General features: G+C 44.0%; 1 protein-coding gene across 2 annotated transcripts in view; it reads right to left on the reverse strand.

Moving 5' to 3' along the window:
* Nucleotides 1-13557, reverse strand: part of LOC130198067 (glypican-5-like) — an 89278-nt gene that overhangs the window by 49100 nt on the left and 26621 nt on the right. Inside the window, exons 4-6 of one of the 2 annotated variants that reach the window (XM_056421126.1) lie at nt 4172-4341; nt 3009-3065; nt 2248-2370 (exon numbers count right to left, since the gene is read on the reverse strand). In XM_056421126.1, coding sequence (XP_056277101.1) covers nt 2248-2370; nt 3009-3065; nt 4172-4341 — 350 coding nt within the window. The remainder of the gene's footprint in view (nt 1-2247; nt 2371-3008; nt 3066-4171; nt 4342-13557) is intronic. The other variant, XM_056421127.1, reaches the window with a different exon arrangement.

Below are 13557 nucleotides of genomic sequence, written 5' to 3' on the forward strand. Positions count from 1 at the left end.
TTGTTCCCCCTCTAGGCTTTGGGGGTCCCCACGGCAGGGCTGTGCCCCACTCCACCGACTCCACAATGGGTCTTTATGCCGCCAAGGCCCTCCACCCCCACATCACTCTATCATGCTTCCCTCATCAGGGGCACAGGGAGGCACAGGGCGCACCACGGCACCAAAACGCCTTCCCTTTTCATGCCCTGTCCGGTCCCCCCCCCCCCCCCCTCTCTATGACGTGCCAGCAGAGTCAGATACAGTGGAAGGGGTTTGCTCAATAGCCACAGGCCGAGCTGAGCAGTTTATGAGTGGTGGCCAAACGCCTCAGTAGGGTACTCTTTTCTCATTCAGCCTCAGAACACTTGACACCACAAGCAATGGCCTGGCCCTCGCCAGGAAGTGTGTGATAGCACACCGTTCCAACCCATTAGCACGGTTGAAAAGCTAGGGCCCTTGGTCGTCAAAGTGGCACACACTCACTTACACACAAACGGGGTGCAGAAATAAAAGAACTGGGTTTGAATACAGACAAAGAAGCCGTATCTTGACAAGATTGGAGATGTCTCGTGTTTAGGGCGCTGAATGGTTGCCTCGCCCGCTGTTGACAAGCCCATGTGCTCTTGATCATGGACCTATAGCACACAGTTTGGACTACTTGATTTGTGTGGTAACACAATGTGACTGGTCCTGATGGTCTGCTCAACATGTCTCGGCCACTGGCAGATCCTCTGCACTGGGGAGGGGTATACCGAGCAAGGACGAGGAGAGAAGAGAACGTTTTGAAAGCTAACTATTTCTAAGCTAATTAAAGCCTAACTTATTCATGAACATCTCTGAGAAATGCTTTTTGCCAACCACTGAGTTTAATCAAAGCATCTTTTTGGAATCAGAGACATCTGTTCATGGGCCTCATGTTTTCCCATGTAGGCCTACTCATGTAAAGCACAATGTATGGATTAATCAAGCGAAACGGACACGGGCCAAAGGATCTGACAAACACTGAATTGTTGGGAAAAGGCATCCCCAGACCTCTGCTTTCCTCTGCAAAAGCCAATACTGGCAGTGCCAAGAGCCGTGGTTGCCATGGTAATGGGAGCCACTTTAGGGCCACCGCAGAAGAAGGAGAGCATAACCTTGTCATAATTGTGGACCGAGTTTCTAGAGGGTTTAAGAAATGAATCCAGCCGGGGGGAATCAGTTACAGACTCGCATTGGCTCAGTAATCTGCATCAGTTCTCTGTTCTCTCATGCCGACTGAGAAAGCACATAACCGTAACCACACACATGCACACGCACACACACACACACACACGCACACACACATACACAGACAGAGAGTCAGTACTTCAGTCTCTGAGAGAAGCACCAAAACCATAAGTCAGAGAAGAGTTTGAGGGCCACACCTATGAATAAAAAAAATGTAAAAAAATGAACTAAAGAGAATAAAGTTAAAAAGAAGCAGCTCCTCAGAGAGCAGCTCATCAACTGACTAATTCACAAGAGAGTGCAACTCTGTGTTGCCTGCATTGACTCAATGTGGAGATGGATTTAATCTTCAGAATCAGAATCAAATTGCCATGTATGTTCTCACAGACAAGGAATTTGTCATGGCGGGTGGTGCAACAATAGACAATATCATTAACAACAATCAACACAGTGCAAGAATTAAGAATATAACATATAAAATAAAGTGCAGACAGGCAGCTAACAGTACTTTAAACAATGATGGCTTCCTTAATTCCACATTGATAAACAACCCGCTGACTCACAGACAATATTTAACACAAAGCATACTTTTTCTGAAATCTGAATGGATCAATAACGTGTACGTTTTATAGAAAGGAACTAGAGTAAATAAATATCGGGTGAATCCGGAATGCCCCTTTTTAAGGGATGCATTAAAGCCAGCATCTATTCTATCATCATTTAGAGAAAAGCACATTTTAGTACTGCCAAAAGAAAAGAGGTTTTTATACAACAACTGGCCATGGCAGAGTAACAAGGTACAACCTATAAGAAAGTAACCGCTCTGTTTAAGTCTGAAGAGAAAATGGATTTGCGATGAACAAATAAAGAGTCAGCCCAAGGGGGATGATATTGAAAATTGGAAAATTGTTGAAAAAGAATCCAAAGTGAGTAAAAGAAAGTGACATCAGCAAAGTGATTGTCATGCAGAGCAGTGACGTCTCATCTCTATGTGTCAAGTATTTACTTTCCACAATGTCACGCTCATAGAGGTGAAGGGACTGAACACGTTTCTCTCACCTCTCCACCACGTCGTCGCCGCTCCAGCACGTGGAGTCGTCCACTACGTTCTCCCCTTCGCACAGCATCTCTGGCAACGCCGCAAAGAAAGACTTGTAGCGCTGCAGGTACATCAAGAACTCCCTAAGGGGAGAAAGGCACATTGGAATAGGACATAAAGTGATCTTAATACATGCCACGTATCTGGCCTCATAAAGGGCAGGTTAGAAATATACAATTGAGAAATGTGGTGTGGCCATAAATGTGGTGTGGTTGCTGGACACACTACTCTTTACTTTGGTACCATACCACCACCAAGAGACGGTATCTGCATTCCATTCAATAGTTCATGCATGTGATGGATACACGTGATGATATTGATGGCGCCAGAAAATGAGAGGCTTTGAATGTTTTGCGTTTTCACTGAGTCAGCACATTTTTCTCGATTATGCTGTTGGGTAAAGTGCTTGGTTCATCAGATCCGCAAACTGGTGTTATCGATGTAGACGTGTTATTTTGATCAGACACCCTTTGATGCCACCCAAGAGTAGAGAAAAGGCCGCGGGGGGTCATGAGACGTTATGTGCTGAGTCAGTCAGTGTCGGGAAACCGTGTTCAAGACCCACAGAAGACATGGATGCAGATTTGTTTTTTGGTGAGACGTTAAAAATGCATCAGTCACCCAAATGACTCGATCGATGATGAGGAAAATGGGAGAGATATGTATGCAGGTCACAATGTGAAAGAGAGTGTGTGAGAGAGTCCCTTGGGTCCATGCTTACCTAGAGAGTGTTCTCAGACTATGTTTATTGCTCTTGGAGGGTTTCAGGGGGAACGAGCTGGGAATGATGGGAGTTGGAGTCCAGGGGAGATTGTTGCAAGCAAGGAGGATGCAGGGATGTGAAAGGTGGGGCGTGAGAGAAAGACAAAAAGAAACAAAAGGAGGACAAGACAAGACACATGGGGAGGAGGGAGAAAAAGATAGTCAGTTGACCCTGGAAGAAGAGTGATTAATCATGCACATGCAGAGACGAGCCACACCACACACAAATCAATAACCATTTATCCCCACACCACACCAACAATAAAACAGATATTGGTATGTACATGTTAATCAGTAAACAAACACCCAAGCAAACATCTGCACATCTGCACACAGTTACATATTTGAAGAAGGTTCTGCTGAGTTTCTCGACTCATATTTTTCCCCCACTAAAAAAACCAAACATAAATGTTTCTTCACTGCATCACGTTTCATATTTGCTTTACAGCGGCACACCGTCCTCCCTTCACCGCGGTGGGTGCTGCCACGTCTCTGAAGTGGTCAGCGCTCACATGTGCTCTGGTGAGGGCTGGCAGCAGGCAGGGAGCTGGATTGTGTTGCCATGAATGGTGGTGGCAGTGCCAGGCCAGAGCTGTCAGCTCGACTGGCATCAGTGCAGTGATTCATGGTTTGAGACAAGGTCAGGCAGGCAATTCTGCGAGTGTGTGTGTTTCCGTCTGTGGTGCTATTTAAGCTCAGGCCCGGCTGCTGTGCAGAGCTGGTGGTACGGCCGTCTGGGTAAACAGGAAATTGTTGGTCCGTGACGATTAATCTCACCCACACATCAGTGCCGGCTGCTGTGGGCACAGGATGGCTGCCTCAGAGGCCAGGTGGAGGGCATGGATTTTAGTGTGAGGCATACTATGTGTGTGTGTGTGTGTGTGTTGGGTCCAACTAACCACATGAAGAAAAGAGAAGTGATGGCAGCTGTGCACAGAGTCCTCCGGCTGTGTCAGAGACCTGACCAGTGTTCATTACCTTTAAATTGACCATTTAGCAGTCTAGCTAATTTTACAAGCAAAACAAATCTGCAGCTGAAAGGTATTTTGCATCACAACAGGCAGTTTTAAACTTTGGAAAGTGACGGAATTAATCTCAATCCACTTCAACGCGTTGTCATACCTCCTCAAGTGGGCTAACTGCCCCAGCCACTGCTCCGGTAGAGGTTGGGACGGGGTGGCAGATGGAGGAAGAGAGGACGAGGTTACAGCCGAGGTTGAGGTCGTGACCTCCGGGCTCGTAGGCTGCATGCTCGGAGGTTCCCTTGTAGACAGACCACACACCTTGTCCACCTGTGGGGAGGATAGAGCAAACAGACACACACCTGTTGAGCTCGGAAAGCATATAACAGCAGGGGTGGAGCTGCAGGGCGACTTCCATAAACCACCGATTGACACCTGCACAGTTGAAAGCATAAAAACTCAAATAAGATCTTGAAAGTGAACACTTTTTTTTTCATCCACATGGATGATGCCATCCATTTGAAATGAGGAATGACCACATTGCAGCCGAGTGATCGCTGGGTCGAAGAGAGGCGAAAATAATTACGGAGCGGAGAGCTTCGGAGTAACGGACAACCTGGGAAAACGGTGGGCGTGAGGTGAGGGACGTGATGAAAGAAAATGGCGCGAAGAGTGAGTTATTGCCAGGAGGGCTGACAGTAAATGTAAAACATTCCACTCCCTCACGAGAGGTGAACGCACGTGCGCACAGTTGGCAGCGATGGCGAGCATTGCCAGTGGCTATTAAAGCCGGCAGCGGTGACAGCGGGGTCATGAGAATAAAGGGGCGTGTGCTCCAAACCAAGAAGTAAAATCGATGGCATCTCATTGGCTTAAAAGCCTCCGACCAGTGTTATTAAGTGGTCCTCAATTAGCCAGAGAGACAGGGCGTAATGGCTTTTGTACACACTGCATCGAGTACAGCGATGTATATACGCTGCTTTGTCGAGACGGATGAGTCATGTCGGGTCATCGTACCGCGTCCAACTGTTTTCTGTGACATCATCCTATTAAAGAATACAGTGATCAACTCGGGATATTTATCCTGATGATCAGATCTGGATGTTCCCAACTAGCAAAAACCTCAAAGCAATTATTTCAACGTTCCTCACGCTGTGACACAAACTGCCACAGCAGTGCAAGTGTTAAGGGAAGCCCGGGGGGGGAAAGACAATGGAACGCACAAGCAGATCCATAAACTTAATTTGGGAAGGAACTGGCAAGCATCTGTGTTTAAATGGTTCTTTGAAGGGGTGTGATCTGTCCACAGGCTGGGAAGAGTTTGCATTAGTAAGTCTGGAAGCAGCTGAAATATGTTAACAGTCACAAAATGTGTCTTGCAAGCCGGCTAAAAATACTGTTTCCTTCCATGGTGAGGCAGTTATCTGGTGGGCCTTTTAAATGGAGGTAAAATGGAGGATTTCACATGACAGACGGCTATTCCCGGGCAGTGGAATTGTCAATGGGTCAGGAGGTGTTTTTCATAACCAGCAACTTAACCAACCACCTGAACATGTGTCATCTTCATTGCACCGTTTGCACTTCACTCTTCAGTCTGGCCTTTCTCTCCGACTTTCTTCTGGCCACATTCTTAGTGCTAAATCCTCTCTGAAGGCAGACGTTGGGCACGGGGAAGGTTGTTTTATTGCATTAACCTTAACTCCCTCCAGACCAATAAAACATGCTCACATGTGGTAGAGCGGCTCTCAGCCACACATGGCCATAGGGCCCCCCACACACACACACATCAACATACTAAAGCCACAGTATGCTCTTTGCATATGCTGCAATGTTTCTGCTGACAATTACTGTTGAATTAATTGGCATAACGTTGTACAAAATGTCGTGTTCACACAGTTGTGAGAACGATTGTTTATTGAAATGAGGTTTGCCAAATTAGAATATCTGAGCACGGGTAAAATGCCAAACAAGGATATTCTAACATTTACAGCTCAGCGTATATTTTGTTTCAACATTGCTCAATCCAGCATTAATAACACTGGCCGGCGCACAAGTGTTTGTAGCAACACAACAATGTGACTCAGTAAAAGTCTGATAATTCCAAGAAGATGTGAAGCTATAAATGTCAAGGCTGATTCATTTTACCGTGGAAACATGCAACATTAGGTACTTAACCAATATGACAGATTGAATTGAACCATATGCCTCTTCATCATTAAGCACAACACATTTCTATGGCACAAATTCCAGAGATAAAAAACACATATTTCAGACATCATACAGTCCCATGACATCATTTCCAGACTACGGAGTATGGGAGGTCCACAGTGCTGTGTGCCTGTTTGTATGAAAGCGGTGAAGCTGGCCGGCTGTGCAAGGGGGCGGGGGTGCACTTGACTTTGGCTCTGAAGGTCGGCGGGAAAGACACTGAAGCTGTTTGATCGGGGGTTACTGATTAGTTAGTCCTGATGGGCAGGTGAGGTCAAATGGGTGAGTGGGTGAAGAATAGAAAGTCAAGTACAAGTCCATTACCATTGATAGTTAGAAATAATATTAATTGTTTTTTTTTGTTAAAGGAAAGGACATAGTGTAAAGGAAATAGAGTTTTTATAATAACATTAAAGTATGATACATTATTATAATAATCTTCCTTTCATAAATTCGGGCCATGGGCTAAATGCACTTTTACAAATCTAAACATATCACATACCCAATCAGTGTACAGACAAACTATGATGACCAAATATCATCGGAAATCTACTGTTTTATATATATGCAGTCTATGCTTGATTATATATATATTAATATACTTGAAGTTTCAAAGATATTTCATGAAGCTTAAGTCGATACATTTCATTCAGGACATGAAAAAGAGCTTCACTTTATCATTTCTCTGCAGTGATGAAAAACGGAGGATTAAGACCGCGTCCAATTCCGTCATTATAAACTTTTTAAAGTTCAAGTGCCATTTATCACCTGCCTTTGTATGACTTTTTGCTATTCTCCAAGACAAAAATGTAAACATCCGTGTAAATATGAACACCAAGAGGGGGTCAGTCACAGTTCTGTTTGGATTACCACATTATGTTTCAAACCAAACCACTGAGCTACTTTTGGAGAGGCCGGAAAACATTGAACCCAGGCCAACATCTCCAAACAAAAACGCTGACACAAATCAGAAAGCACACAACAGTGTAAACAGAATACAAAGTCATCGGAGGGAAAATAAACAATATCCTCGTTATGGATACTTTGGAGAAATGGAGACGTGCTCTTCTAGGTTGGATCCTGTCACCACATAGTCCTGAGGGCCAATCAGACAACAGGTTGAATAACAACATGGTCTAGAACCTCTGCCATGAATCAATTATCTCCTGACCTGATGATGGCGTGAGAATGAACATCGCATTTGGGCACAGCGTGAGTACTTGGTTTTGCATGTGTGTGTGAGTGTGTGTGTGTGTGTGTGTGTGTGTGGGAGCACCTGTTTGTCCTTGTTATACCTTCACAATTTCAGCTATTTTGCGGAGCATTCCTCATATGATTGCCTGAGGACAGAGCCTGATGGAGGGGGCAGGCCGGTGGGATGCATGTAGTCCACATGGGAGAACTTCAGGGAACTGCGAGGCATCTCTTCTATGTGTATTTGAGCTGGCCAATGACATTTGATTGCTACTGCTGGACACAGGAGGGAGCACTGTTTTTACAACCACGTGTCTTTTACTGGTTTGCATACTAATAGATTAGACTTTATTCCACTCAAACTCAATCATTTATTGTGTCCATAACTGTGTGCACCAGGATCTATTTCAATGCGCCTTATGCACACATCATCGGCTCAAAGAGAGCCGAGCCCAGGGCCATCCCTCCTCGAGGGGAGTATTGGTTTACAGATAGCAGCGGTGGTCTTGTCTTCCCAGTTTATTTATCAAGGGATTACCCAGTGAAGCTGAGGGAACTTTCTCAGCCCCCCATTCACCTCAGGCACATTGCATTGTGGGATGAAAAGGGCTTGTTTGGTCAGTGAAGACCCCTCTCTTCCACTTTGACATAGTGTGTGTGCTAAACGTGCAGACACACATACAAGCTGTGCGCCTAATGCTATGCACTGTTTAACTCCAGGAACAGAAGCACATTTGTTCGCTCTGCCAAAAGGAACAAAGATGTAATATTATTTCCAGCCGAGCTCTGAAATTCTTAACACTTGCAACAAAGGTACACACATCAGAACAGTCAGGGACTGAGATTGTGTAATGTGACCGCAGCAAAATAAATATCCACTGTTCAACCTATCTTTGAAGATTGTTTTTATTGTACTACAGTTTTGAATCTAAAATGGTTTGTGGCACTTTTGGAAACTAATCCCAGTAAATCGCTTTAAGATGATTGCATTGTCAGTGGTGAAATCATTTTAAAAACATCTTTTATAGTTTAAGTGTACATGTTAATCAATTCACAATGGCAAAAGGCCCATAATTGCAATATCTTTGGGCTGCTGCTTACATCCATCATCCAAACCACAGTCACTGTCATCTCAAGACATCTCATAACTATTACATCTTCTTTAACCAGTCAAAATTAGGGAATACAATTAAATTCCTGTAAGTGAACAGTACAACATGCAGCTCTCAAACAGAAATAAAAAGAGGCAGAAGTGCCCATTTGGGTTTTGATACAGGATGCATGGACAGAGTCAGAGAAGAGTTCTGGACAGTAACTAACTACAGGGCGGGGAAAAAAAGCGGTGGAATGAAAGAGCAAGAAAATGAGCAAACACAATTATCGTAGCCACAGTTATCAGTAGCCAAGTGGCGACATGAGTAGTGGTCCACATTCTGGTGGGCTCTCGATTCCACCACACAGGAAGATCCTCCTTACTTTGGCAACGTGGTTGTTTACGGTGTTTTCTCCACAGACAACCCAAGGCATCAATCATATTTCAAAAGACTGGACTTTTTGCCATCAATTATCTCGATAATTATGTTTTTACGAGGAATAATTTCCATTCCTAATGGCAACACATGAACATACAGTTGTTCATCATTTTTGAAATAAGATGAATCCTCAACAGCCTTATAGATGTACTGTTTCACATGCAGTCTTTCAGGTGACAGGCTTTCTTTGACATATAGATTAAAAAACACATTGCCCCTTTATTTACGCATGAAGGTGACTACTTGAATTGTGCAGGACTAGTAGTGTTGTCGTGGAGACCTTGAGGTTAAGGAGGCAAACGTGTGCCTGGAAGGTTGCCAGTTCAAACCCTGGACCATCTGGGAAAACCTGGGTGGGTTAAGGGAATAGGGAAGTCTCTCTCCTCCCTCAACAATATATTAGGCTATGTTTTATGTTGAACCACACAAAGAGACAGATGTAGGCTTTAAGGTGTTGAGTTTAATCAGACCGTCATGGCCTCAAACAGCGGTCAGCACAGGACGAGGACAGTAGACCTCACTTTCTCTATAATATAGACAGCAAGGGAACTGTACAGTCTACTTGGATATAATAACATGCCCGGGCTCCAGGAGATCTAAAGTGGCTCGGGTGGAGCAGACAGAGACTTCGTCAAATGATGATTATCCACAATGAGAGGGTTCACTGTAGATGATGAAGATCTCTGTGTGTAGAGCTGGTTGTTTGCATATATTGTAATACATACATTAAGAGATGAGTTTCTTCTAAATAGCTCTAAGAATTTCATTAATTCATGATGGGTGGGTAGTGATTAGACCTGTTGCAGTCGCATTTGTGTGACTCAAGGATGGCACGAAATAGACGTGGGAGCCCAGGTCAATTTAGTTAATGGGCCCATTCAAGAGAATGAACAATGCCCATCCACTACCCATAACCGCTTATCTGATTCAGGGTCGCGGGGCAATTAAACTAATGCTATCCTAATTTCTTCTCGCATATACTTCAATTATTTTGATTAGGAAAGAGACAAATTAATGAAAAACTGCATTATAGACAGATGCGTGGTCAAATGAAAAGGGAAAACAAACAAATTCCCAATCAACTAATTCACTACTAAATACAAAACAATGAATTAATGTGGATCTGTTCTAAAAACGAAGATAATAATGTGTTGTAGCTTTAAATCAAAAGCAGAATGGTCTGAATAGACTGTAAAAGCATTCAGCATTCATAATGCCCCATGAGCCACTCGTAAGCGCATAGAGACAGCCTTCCACTTGGCCTCGAGCTGATTTACAACATCACTCTTCTCTCCTTGCCTTCCTCTCCCTCCCCGCCAATTGTTGTTCGCTATCTATTGAAGGTCTCCCTTTATTATTTCTAAATCACTTTGTCTCCATCTTTCTCTGCAGTCTTCACTCTGCACTCTGTCAATCAGCCCCCTCCCCGTCTCTTTCTCAGCCTCTTACCCAAATGATGTCACTGCTAATTAAAGAGAGACTCAGTCCCTCGTATATCACGGGGAAAAGACCTTGAGATTCCAATCAGGAAAGAGAACATTGAATTTCCCTCTCCACATCGGGGCTTGTTTACCGTGATTAAATCCCTCGCAGTTGATCTAAAAATAAGAAGCCTTTTAAAATTAAATATGGGTGTTACTTTGGAGAGTGTTTACAACGTTCGTCCATCTTTGTAATTTACGGGAATTACAGACACAAAATGTGGCAACGTGTCTTAAGTGGCGTTATACTACAGAGATGGATGGAAAACAAGACAGAGACAGAGGAAGTTCAAGTGAGTTCATCTCGTCTGTGTCTACGTTACGGTGAATCACACACGCAGGAGAAGAAAGAAGAGGAGCTGGCAGATAGAAATGTTGAGAGTCCATGTGTCCTTTTGAAGCCTTCCAGTGAACCCGCAACTACCACCAAGATCATAACACAGATTGGTGTTCCCAGCAGCACCTGCATGAGGAGTGCCAGCGAGCTCACACCTAAAACACCAGGCCGGTGTGCACCCGGGCATCAAGTGAGGATGTCGGGAATACGAAGACACATGGGGACGGCAGGGGCTATTTTAAACATTAAAGAAGGGTTTACACAAGAGGAGGGAGACCATGTGGTCAGCGGTGCTGACGCGATGGATTGAAGGTGGTATGTTTTGGTAAGAACACCACATTTAATCTGGATGAACCGTTACCTCGAACCAAATGTTCAAAAAGGACCTGAGTAACAATCCCAAAGAAGTTGTGTGACTCCTCAATGTGGACAGAAGCTGTATCACACCATGAGGTGTCCTGATGTACGACATTACAGACAAGAGGCACACACTCTGCACCATGTCACTATTCAAATGCATTGCTCAGAATCAAATTCAGATTTTGATCGATCCAGTGACAGACTGTGACCAGTGTGAGGAAGACTTTGATATTTATTAGTCTCTTAAACAACATCATCAACACATTTGTACGCTTGCCAACCCTCTGTCTTGTTCTTGTCGTCTCTTTACTTCCTGAGTGAAACTGTCGATCTGGGAAGCCAAATCTGGCCCCACATCATTTAGTCACCTACATATCCACGACCTACTCCATATCTAGGAAATGACATCATTTCTATAAATATATGATTCCAGTAATACCCAGTCAAGGTTTACAGAGAAAAATAATACACCATGGAGCACTGCTTTATGTTCCAGATCCAAACGTATTGGTCCAGTGATCAATCAGCATGGCGATTGCTCACTTTTACAACTGCATTTGTCATACAGGGGACAAATGCAGGGTTTTGTTTGTGGTGTTGAGGGCTGCAGCGTATTATCAGCAGCAAGGCGAACACTAAAAGAGGAGCTGGAAAAAGACGCACGGGGGTGGCTGACGAGAAGAGAGGCTGCACCCCCCATCATTAGCTAATGGACTGCTGAGTAAGTCAGTCATTCAGCTTGAGGGTTAGACACGGTGCCAAAGGCGCACCCAACTGAGAGAGATGGGTTCAGCGTATAGATTGGCCAAGAGCGCATTCTGCTCACAGCCTGAAATATAAGACACAGAAACCCCATGTAAAGGCTCGAGGCTGTGTAGCTAATCCGTGTGTATAAGGTGACCTCCAGAGATGAGCTCAGCAGCTGATGTCAGAAAGTATCTCAAGTGCAAAATCTAAAACGTAAAATCAATTACACATCACATTACATACAGTATCAACGGAATGACACGCTATGAAAGTGATCTCCGTTAAAAGTGTAGAAATGCAATGTCCTTGAACTGTCACAATGATAACGGCTAAGACACGTTCTGCTCTGGTATTGCCTGAGCACTCTAGTAACTCCATTTCCTCTGGTCTCACCTGAATAATGTAGGGAGAACTCATTTTAACAGATGAGTGAAGTAAAAACAAATATCTCTCTATCTATCTGTTAGGGCATTTCATGTCTTTCACTCTTTACAGTGCTTTGTCGATTGGATTTAACGCTCTAGTGGTCATTTATTTTAATATTTTAATATATGAATATTTTTTCTCAACATCTTCAATTTCCTTTCCCTGCATATTCATTTATTTAACAGAACTTTTTATTTTCAAAATTGCCCACCATGGCCTCAAACAGTATTAACGGTACTGGTGGTACACATCGTTTACTGTATGTTATCATATTGCAGCATATCAAAATCAAGGTTGCAGAGTTGGGATAGGGAAAGTAAAAAATAAATAAAAGTGTGTCTTCACAACAATGATATTCCTATTGTATTTTATTTTGGGATCGAGTCAAAAGAAAAGCGCTGCAGTCAGTTGAGGTGCCGCCGTGGTGAATGGAAACCTTCCAGTCAAGCCACTGGCCCTTGTTTCCATTATCTACAGGCCCAGGCTGCTATTATCATTCCTCCATGAGACTGTAATGAGAAGCCGGGGTAAAACCAACCAGCGGATAAGGTAGACCTGCTTTTAAACTGCTCTAATCTAGACCACGACTGACTATTTTCTCATAAGAAGACTACAGAGCTCTCAGTGAGCAAGTGAGTGAGTGAATGAGTGAGCGCATGAAGGTGTGAGTGAACGCGTGTTAGTATTTAAAGTTGACTCATCATTGGCAAGTACAAGATATAAAGTTACCCTCTAGGTCATATGAGCCATATCATTTTTATTGCCATGACAATAAACAGCAGCCGGTGGCCACTCAAGCACGGTTGAGGGAGAAACTTTAAAATCTGATTTGAACAGGGCATCATTCAGAGGGAGAAAACCTCACTTAACGTCGAAGGCTGCCATTTGCACAGGGGCCCAATAAGAGCGGCCACTTTTACTGGATATTTTCCAATTTTGGCTTAATTGTGTCTACTCAACATAATCCAACCCAAGGCTCCCCCTGTATCCATAACCATAACCACTTCCCTTCGACTCTCGTTCACGCTCCATCTCAATAAGAGCAGGAATGTGTTAAAACAGAATCTATCCACGTGACTATCAATAGCTGCCTTTCACTCCAACACGCGCCGCTGGTATTGTCACAGGGTGGGCCGCACATCTCGGCTCCTTACAGGACTTCTAAAAACCTGATACCTGCACACGGTGTGTTGATGTATGTGCGTCTGTACAGTATATGTGGGTCCTACCCTATGAGGTATTGCGACATATAGTGCAGACT

This window comes from Pseudoliparis swirei, chromosome 8 (assembly GCF_029220125.1).
Source record: "Pseudoliparis swirei isolate HS2019 ecotype Mariana Trench chromosome 8, NWPU_hadal_v1, whole genome shotgun sequence".
NCBI classification, from domain to species: Eukaryota; Metazoa; Chordata; class Actinopteri; order Perciformes; family Liparidae; genus Pseudoliparis; species Pseudoliparis swirei.